Source organism: Xylocopa sonorina, chromosome 17 (genome assembly GCF_050948175.1).
Source record: "Xylocopa sonorina isolate GNS202 chromosome 17, iyXylSono1_principal, whole genome shotgun sequence".
NCBI lineage: Eukaryota > Metazoa > Arthropoda > Insecta > Hymenoptera > Apidae > Xylocopa > Xylocopa sonorina.
This window is the reverse complement of record NC_135209.1, coordinates 637906-648324: the sequence shown is the minus strand read 5'-3', so window position 1 is coordinate 648324 and position 10419 is coordinate 637906. Positions and strand designations below refer to the sequence as shown.

At 37.7% G+C, this 10419-nt stretch overlaps 1 protein-coding gene across 1 annotated transcript; it reads left to right on the top strand.

The window, feature by feature from the left end:
* Positions 1–9576: 9576 nt before the first annotated feature.
* LOC143431362 (uncharacterized) lies at positions 9577–10209 on the top strand. Its single transcript, XM_076908033.1, has one exon. The coding sequence runs from the start codon at positions 9577–9579 to the stop codon at positions 10207–10209; it is 633 nt and encodes a 210-aa protein (XP_076764148.1).
* Positions 10210–10419: the final 210 nt, after the last annotated feature.

The following is a 10419-nucleotide window of genomic DNA, read 5'->3' as shown; positions in this document are numbered from 1 at the left end:
CAAAACATTTTTGAGGAACCGTTTTAAGCTTTTAATATTTTCCGAGTATGCGATAAATTAACTTTCCTCAACGGCCTCGATGGCACATGCGAAAGCCATAAACCGGGAATTTCCGAAGGACCCTCTACCTGTGGCCAAGCTACCCTTGGTCACTCGGTGCAGGTTTCAGGCTCAGCGGAAATCCCGCTGCATGACCAAATATGGTAGCGACAAAATCAGCTCCCACCAAAAACACTACCACCCTTCTCGAAGAAGGCGGTGGCTTAAGAGTCGCAAAACAGGAATGATTAGTATCTAGAGAAAACGTTGAAGAACCAATGGAAAGGCGTGAAAAATATATCACGCCGACGAGGTAGAGAGACGATAGCCAGAACAGCAGTCTCTTGGAGAATCCCTCGATACAAAACAAATAAAAGCTCTAAAAAGGATTTCTTAACTTTACACCCCGTCACGAATATTCTGAACACGCAGAAATAAATTCTTAGTCTTAGGAATCTTTCATATTCAATACTGATGTTTCTTTTATAGTTTAGTCACTTATTTATACTCCTAATATTACACTTATAATCACGCTTAATGTTTTCACTTATATTACACAAAAGTTATCACTAAAAAGAATATCTACTAAAATATATATACTATTAAAATAAGTCAACTGGGCCCATAACCTATTGAAATTATGGGTAATAGTAATAAATGAAAAGCTGCCCAGAGTTCTCTATAGTCTTTAACTTTATTCTCAAAGTTTGAAGGAACGTCTGTACGTTTTGAAAGCTCTACTAATTTTGAGGACTCCGTATAGGAAATTGAGGCCCTCTCCCCCAAAATGAATTGACGACGCAAAGTCTGCACGTGTTTTTCTTTCAAGCCTCTTAGTATAAACAATCGTGAACTCCATTCGAACTGATAGAACTATTTCACAGTTTATATACTGGATTTTATTTCCTAACACAAGATTCACTTTTGTTCCACCGTTGGCATGTGAAATAATTCAACACAGAGAACCACAGAATCAAATTCTTTTGAAGTGTAGAAGGAGATGAGCATAATGCCATACATAGAGGGTATGAATATTACACGGTGCACTGAATATTACATCTTATTATACGACATTGAAATCGGATGCGACATCGCGTTAAATGAAGAATTGGAACTCTATGGCTTCGATACTAAGGCATCTAGGATCGTTATACCGTTGGAACGAAGCGCAGGATTCACATTCTATTGAAGTGCAGAAGCAAATTAGCATAAAGCTGCATAGAGCATTACAACCTGCTAGCTTACTTTGAACTTTTTAAATGAAATGCAATGTTGCGATGTATGAAGAATGCCTTATGTTTATCAGCTTCTACACTTCTAAAGGATGTGAATCCTACTCTTCCTTGCAAAGGGACAGCATTTATAGATGTCTAGGTGTGGCATCAATGGAGTTCTAATGCTACATGCAATGCGATTTCGCATCTCATTTCAATGTTTCAAAGTAAGTAAGTTGTAATCCTCTATGCATAGCACTATGCTTGCCTGCTTCTACACTTCAAAAGAATGTGAACTCTAGAGCTTCATGCAACAAGATGGAACTTTGAAGTGTCTGCGTGTCTAGGCAGTATAGCTCTAACTTTCCATGCAATGCGGTGGCACATGTATTTTCAACGATTCAATGAAAGTAAGTTGTAATCTTTTGTACATAGTTTTATGCTCATCTGCTTCTACACTTCAAAAGAATGTGAATTCTATAATTCCATGCAACGGGATGGCACTTCACAGTCTTTGCGAGTCGAAACAGTAGTATTCTAGTGTTTCATGCAATGCGACAGCGCATCCCATTTCAACGTTTCAAAGTAAGTAAGCCGTAATCTTCTTTCCATAGCATTATACATATCTGCTTCTACACTTCTAATGAATGTAAAATCTACAGTTCCATGTAACGAGATTGCATTACATAGTGTCTGCGTGTTAAAGCATTAGAGTCTAATGCTTCACGCAATGCGGTGGCCTATTTCATTTCAACGTCACAAATTAAGTAAGCTGTAAACTTCTGCAGGCGGTTATTTAAGAAGACGTTCGCTTTTAAAGGCTTTATTGCTTTTTTCCTTTCCATAGTTATCGCCTTGACTGCCAACTGTATAGGACCCAAGAGGACACGGCTAAGGACGTACGTGTCCTCTTGGGGAAGTTTTTCTCTCTTCCGTGTGAGCTGTTCCCCACGCGCACTTGGGTCTGGTCTATGTCACCCTCTCAGGACGAACAGGCAATGCTATAAACCAGACCCCAAGTGCCTACAATTCGGCCAATCCTGACCATAGTGGCCGTCCTCGTTCTCTTATATTCAACTTCTTTCCGAATATATACAAAGTACCTATCGTTATTAATAAGTACAAAGTCCCTATCCTTAATAATATATACAAAGTGCATATCGACAATTATTAACAAACATACTAAATAAAATTATAGCTACATTTAAATCTAACCTATTTACATTGAAGAGCCAAAAGGAAAGGCAACGAATAAAGAAATTACCTTGCGAAAAAAGTCAAACTCATAAGGAACATGAAAAAAATTAATAAATAAAATAATGCATATTCTAACCTAATATCTAATTATTAAAATTAGCGTCCCTTTCTAATATCAAAGAGCACACGAATCTGTGCCCACGCAACTATTATTCTACCATACTGACATACAAACTAATACCATATTAACATATCAATGTATATATGCTTACCTACATCACATACAGATACGGTTACTATCTTAAAATATATAATCTTACTTAACCGCATTCTTAAAAAATGTATTAAAACAACTATGATTTAGGTGTTAGCCTCCTACTTCGCCTGAATCCATGGCTTCATCTGGTCTGATCCTACGACTCCTGTAAATGGTACGCGGGTTAGCTGGACCCCTTGTACGTCTGTTACGATATATCTATCCTTATCTAATATTTTCTTTATCCTATTGGGACGCTTAAATTTTGGTATTAGCTTTCTGTTTATTCCCGGTGTCGAATCTATATTACGAATTACTACGTAATCTCCAACTCTATATTCGTTTGCTTTTTTATGTTTTTTGTTATATGTGCGTTGATGTGCTAACTGTGAGTTTGCAATGTTCATCGCCACCTCTCTTCGTGCCGATTGAAGATCCCTATGTGCCTCCCTTTTTACTTCTAGGATCGCTCGCAGGTTATGTGGCACGTTATCGTTCTGAATTATGGCGAATAAGCCATAATTTCGAGGGAAATTTGCCCGCAGATCGGCAGATCATGTTGTTTATAGCATATTCTACTTTCCCCACGAACTGGTCCCATTTCCCAGGTGTTCCTGATAATTTTCTTAGCATTGGAGTAATAATTCTGTTGACTCGCTCAACTTGCCCGTTTGCCCGCGGAATTCCTACTGCGATTAGCACGTGTTCTACTCGGTTGTTTTCTACGAACTCTTTGAATGCACTCGAAACAAATGCTGTTCCCCTATCACTTATCAGTCGTCTGCGTGTATTGTACGTTCTGAAGTATTCTGTTAAACATTCTATCGCTTCCTCTGATTTTGTAGTTTTGCAAAGATATAATCTAACAAATTTCGTAAATCCGTCTATTATAATTAATATAAATTTATAGCTTCTGCCGCTCTTTTCAAAGGGAGCATAGTGGTTGACATGGATCATTTGTACCGGTATGTCACCCTTTTGCGGGCTATGTAAGTTCCCTTCCTGTTTGCCACTAAGTAGAGAAAATTCGATACATTTTAAGCAATTTCCAATTTACTGTTGAACTTTCTGCCGCATTTTCGGAAACCAATACACTCCGGTTATATATTCTACTACTTTATCGACTCCTAAGTGTCCTAAATCGTCATGGCATGTTCTAATTGTATTATTTTCTAAGCAAGCCGGTACATAAGATAATAACTTGTTGTTTCTTATTTTCTTGTAGATTAACCCATCCCTTAATTCGTAATATTTATCTTCGCTTATTTCTAATTGGTTTCGCAGTTCGCGGATAGTCTGATCTTGGTACTGTTTATCTGAGAGCGTTTGTTCCAATGTGTTTGATTCCAGTATCAGTATCGCGTTATAGGGACTTAATGCGTCTACGTGCAACATCTTAGTTCCGCTTCCATGTTCGATTTTATAATCATAATTTTGCAAAGACATTGCCCAACGTGATATTCACGGATTAACATTTTGTTTGCTGAGTGCGCAAACTACTGCTAAACATTAAAGTTCGAAGCTATGGTATTTTCCTTCTTGCGCCGTCGTTCTTTTATTAAAATAAAATACTGGTTTAAAAACCTTATTTGGCTGTTTCTCCAGCAAAGGACCCTATTCAAAAACCATATGTTTTCGCCCCCAATTGATTTTGTTTAAACTTTGCATATTTGTAGATCTATATGTGTCTCATCAATTGCCAGAGTCTCTATCTGTCGGGCCTTTTAATAAGAGAGGGGGAGGGAGTCAAAGTACGCATTTGGCGAAATCTTTCGGAGGCTATAACTTTTGATTAAAAAAAGATATCGACTTGAATTTTGCATCAAAAAATCACAAAAAATTTAAGCTTTCGAATGCTGTATAATTTTTTCTTTTTTCGGAATTTTTAAGTCACTTTTTATGCTTTTTTCTTGTTTTCGGGTTAGTGAAAAATTGCGAAAAATTGCTATTCCCAAAATAGGTATCCCTAGATTTTAACAAAAAACTCAGTATAGGAAGCTCATTTTATGCTCTTTAAGTGGTATAAATCTTACCCTGGGGAAACTTTTTGTTTAAAAGTTATAACATAATATTCGTGTCGATGCGCAAGCTGTGGACGCGAAATTCGAGCAAAGCAAATGCTTTTCTTAACATATTGTGACTTATTATTAAAATTATTATCATCGGAAATTGATATTATTATTGTACTAGGAAGAATTCGTTTTTAAAAAATACTTTTTAATTTAATGTTACTTACATTATTCTTCTTTTTTATGGATGTACTTTTTTTTGGCAATTTCTCGTCGCATAAATAATATTAATGAAGATGATGATGCAATAATCACCATATGGGATGGTACTTATGTTTATTTGCATAAAAGTACGAATTATCGCTTCCAAAGAGTGACGTATAGTGGTAAAAAAAAAAAAGAATTTTTTAAAACCGATGCTGGCAATAACTACGAATAGTTATATATTGGATGTTTTTGGTCCAAATAAATTGTGAGCAGCAACAGTATCTGATGCAGATATCTTTAGATTTATTATGAATACCGACTGGTTTAAGAACTTTTTCAAACCTGGTGATATCTTCATTCTTGACAGAGGCTTTTCCTACGTAAAAAATGAAATACTATAAAATAATTACAAAGTCGTCATTCCTGCCCTGCTAAAAAAAGGAGTTAAACAACTATCAACCTCTGAAGCAAACGAAAGTCGAGTATGCACCAAACAAAGATGGGTAGTAGAAAGTGTAAATAGCTCACTTAAAAGATTTAAATATTTCAAACCAGCTATAGCTTCAGAATGTGTCCCAAAATTGTATGAAGATTTTAAAATTGCAAGTGCTCTTCACAACGCATACTTTAAACGAATATATAGTGATAATGATGATCCAGAAGTGGCTTCAACTTTATTAAAAGACCTAAACAAACCAAATATAATGCAGCAAATTGTAGAATGCGATGGTCTTGTAAAAGAAATAAAAAACTTTGAAAACATGACATTGGAACATTATGAAAACTTCCCAGCCTGGACATTAAAGTGCTTAAAATCGTTCACGGGATCATATCAATTATCACTTGCAAAGTCGTATATAGCGGATCACTTGCTTTCTGGAAAGTACCAATTTTTTATCAGCAAGGAAAGCTATCTTCCAGACTTCAGCAAATATGGATTCGATATTCAGACACCATTGTTCATAAAAGCTAAATTGCAATCACGACACTGTGCTCAGAAGCTTTATTCGATATTCATTTTAATTGATATCGCACAGCCCACAATTACGTCTGTCAGAAGTTATTACTGCCAGTGTAGAAACGGAGCGAGGACTGTTGGTTGCTGTGCTCATGTGTTAGTAATAATATGGTACCTGGGATTTGGACGATATAGTGATCTATCAGCACCAGCTAATTTTTTAAACATACATTTTCCTCATATAAGACCAACATCGGAAGATACAGAAGATGAAGATGAATAACATACAAAAGAAAAAGGACATCCAAAAAAAGAAGAATAATGTAAATAACATTAAATTAAAAAGTATTTTTTAAAAACGAATTCTTCCTAGTACAATAATAATATCAATTTCCGATGATAATAATTTTAATAATAAGTCACAATATGTTAAGAAAAGCATTTGCTTTGCTCGAATTTCGCGTCCACAGCTTGCGCATCGACACGAATATTATGTTATAACTTTTAAACAAAAAGTTTCCCCAGGGTAAGATTTATACCACTTAAAGAGCATAAAATGAGCTTCCTATACTGAGTTTTTTGTTAAAATCTAGGGATACCTATTTTGGGAATAGCAATTTTTCGCAATTTTTCACTAACCCGAAAACAAGAAAAAAGCATAAAAAGTGACTTAAAAATTCCGAAAAAAGAAAAAATTATACAGCATTCGAAAGCTTAATTTTTTTGTGATTTTTTGATGCAAAATTCAAGTCGATATCTTTTTTTAATCAAAAGTTATAGCCTCCGAAAGATTTCGCCAAATGCGTACTTTGACTCCCTCCCCCTCTCTTATTAAAAGGCCCGACAGATAGAGACTCTGGCAATTGATGAGACACATATAGATCTACAAATATGCAAAGTTTAAACAAAATCAATTGGGGGCGAAAACATATGGTTTTTGAATAGGGTCCTTTCACTGAATCCACTATTACTCGTATCACAATGCAGTTGTGCTTCCAACTTCGGCGAATAAATAGCTAACACCGGATCCTTTGTCAAACATTGTTTTAACGCGACGAATGCCTGGTTCTCCTCTGGCCCCAAACGAGAAACGGTATTCTTTCTTAGGATATCACATCTTGGTCTCGCGGTAATTGATTAATCCTTAATAAATTGCCGGAAATAATTTCCTAAACCTATAAAGCGTTGCACATCTTTAGTGTTTTTAGGAACCAGGTAATCTGCAATGGAATCGATGTTTTCCTTTGCTGGTGATATGCCGTTATTACTAATTGAGTATCCTAAATAAACAATTTGTCGGAATAAAAACGAACATTTATCTATTCTAAACTGCAAATTATGCTGGTTTGCTAGTCTAAATACCTCTTTCAAAATATCCTGATGTTCGTCAACGGTTTCTGTTGCTGTTATAATGTCATCAAGGTACAATAAAATTTTGTTCTGTGTTATTAAGCCATTGAAAATTTCGTTCAGGTATCTTTGGAAATTACGGGGTCCGTTGGTTAAGCTAAATGGCATCTTCTGGAATTCATACTGTCATAAAGGTGTTGTAAATGACGTGTAATTAATAGATGATTCCGAGACATTCACGTGGTGAAATCCGCTTTTTAGATCTAATTTTAAAAAATATAAATTATCTCTAAGCTGATCTAAATAGTCATCGATTAGTGGTATCGAAAAATTATCTCTAATTGTATTTTTATTTATCTCGCGATAATCTACGCAAATTGCGCTATTGTGCTGGCACATGGCGAGTTACACGGTCAGATGATACCCTCCTTCAACAAATCATCTAAAAGTGCCCGAAATTTTTCATTGACCGAAAAAGCTAATCTCCGTGGTCTAAAACTAAATGGCTTATCCGTTTTTAATGCAATTACGGCTCCGATTGAACATGGACTGTGCCCTTCCCTGTTTATTTAAATGCAGCTATTTTGATACATTTACTTTATTGTATTGGCATCATCGCTGTCTACTTAAGGATCAATCTGCAGTTCGTATTTCTCAGAAGTTGGATTTTCCAGATATTCTATTTGTAGTATTTGTCTAATAGCAGTTTCCATCCTGAGTCGCGGCTCTCATTTTCTTTTACTCTAACCTCTACCAACTGTTCCCCGAATATTACCGAGATTGTCGGTGAACGAATAAAATCTTGGTCTAACAATGCGGCGTAGGCTATTGTTGAGTCGGGTACTACTAATGAGCGATCCCGAGTCCAGAATTGCTGTCACAGCTAAATTTTTTACCATCTCACAACTGTCCTGGACTGTGCAGGATATTGTCGTCAAATAGGGTGCCTCTGCATTCGGTTGAACCAGGTTTGTCGTCGTGGTGCCTCGCGTCGGAGTCGAGGCTGCTACGGATGTTGATGCTCGTCGTGGTCGTTGTACCTGCGATGTCGAAGGTCTCTGCGGACAGTCCTGTGCCCGGTGCGTTTTCTCTTTACTCGTGAAAAAGGAACCCCAATCCCGTTTCTGTCTCCGGCAGAATGCCCCATCTCGTTGCAATTAAAGCAACGAATCCTTTCTTCTTGCTAACCATCCTTGGTTACTTTCTCCGCTACGGTCGAATTTTTGGGCTCCCTGGCTTCCCCTTCGTTTCTGAATGACAGTTTGCTAAACGCCGCGAGTAATTCATCGGCCGTTTTCAACCGCTGCATGCGGACCTGGTCCATTAATCGAGGCTCTGGAACTCCGTCAATTAGAAGGTCGACTAATTCTTCCTGATCGATAGAAATTCTGTTAGCTAAGCAAATTTTGTCGTGGTAGTAATCCGCAAATGATTCCTCCATCTGCCATCTGTCAACATTTTTCTAATTTCATTCAATAGCGCTGATGCCGATAATTCCATCAGACTTGGTTTTAAGTGGAACCATTTTAGGGCTTTACCACGAAGTCGTAAGCTGATAATCATGTAGGTGCTACATAATTTTTAAACGTTCTACTTGTTGTTTCCAAATTTTAAACGTGTTTTCCGCTCCCGAAAATTCATTCAACAAGTATGCAATCGTACGATTACTGGTGGTAGACTTGACGCTGGCATTACTTTCGACCAACTGCGGTGTCGTTGATAATGCTCTTTCCCATCTTAACAGTTCTAATTCGCGCTGCAACAGATCGCGTTCACGTCGAAGGATTTCCACCTTCCTGTCCATGAGCGAAGTACCTGATTTGGGTGTAGGTGAGCTGTCTCGCCCTAAACGTCTGGCGCCCGTGGGATTCGGACTCGACATGTCCATGGCATGCTCTTCAGCGAATTGCTCTTGGATGGCAGGTACGATACCTGAATCGGACGTTATTAAACGATTAGTCAGCTCATTCTTACTGTCAGTCACAGACAAGTCTCTGGCTCTTAAAAGATCTTTTAGCTCAACCATTGTCAAATCGCACAAGTCTTTCCTGTTACCCACCATGATGAATTGGAGAAGCTACTTCACGAACACGACTAAACATAGTTCACTAAATAGAACGTCACTTCCATGTTAACTCCACCGTCAAACGACACTAAAATTCGCACGAATCAAAACGTATTAATTCGCAAGTTCAAAAGTTGATAGTGGCGAACTAAATCTCAAAATTTCACGCACTATCCAAAATTTTGTCGCAATCCCACTTCCAATATCTGTAGAAGGTGATTTAGGAAGACGTTCGGTTCCAAAGTCTTTCTAGCTCTTTTCCTTTTTGTAGCTTAATTACTATGTTATCAACTACCACATTACCAGCCGACATCATACAATTTTGGGAGATTGAGGAATTACCCAGAATCCAACGTCTCTCCGAATCGGTGAGAGCCTGCGAGACGCATTACGGACGACATACTAGGCGAAACGCGGACGACACGTACATTGTAACACTCGCATTCAACGGCCAAGTACCACGACTCGGCGAATCCAGATCTAAAAATTTAAAATTGTTCATAGCACTGGAAGAGAAACTGGAGCGCAATACAACTTTAAGAAGGGAGTACCACGCAGTCAGACAAGAGTACCTTGATCTTGGACACGTATCAGAGATCGACACCAACCAAGACGTGAACGAGGGATATTATTTGCCTCATCATGGGGTCAAAAAAGTCAACAGCCAAACAACCAAGTTGGTATTTGATGGCACCGCTGACACAACAATAGGAGTATCCCTCATAACATATAAATATGTTATCACAGGTGATATAAAAAAAATGTTCAGGCAGTTTATAGTGCGTCCAGCTGATCACAAATACCAACGCATTCTATGGCTGAATGCTACCGGGCAAATTCAGACATACCAATTATATACGGTTACCTTGGGGCTTTCAGCTGTACCTTTCTTGGCCACGCTTTGCCTGACATAATTAGCTAATGACGAAGAACACAGATTTCTCAACGCATCTAACATCTTATGGTGCGATTTTTACGTTGATGACGTACTAACCGGAGCATCAACTGCAAAAGAGACTATTACATTGCAAGAAGAACTATCCGAACTGCTATGAACCACTGGATTAAAGGTCTGACAATGGGCGGCAAATTACAGCTCCTTATTGTAGGACCTTCCCGAACAA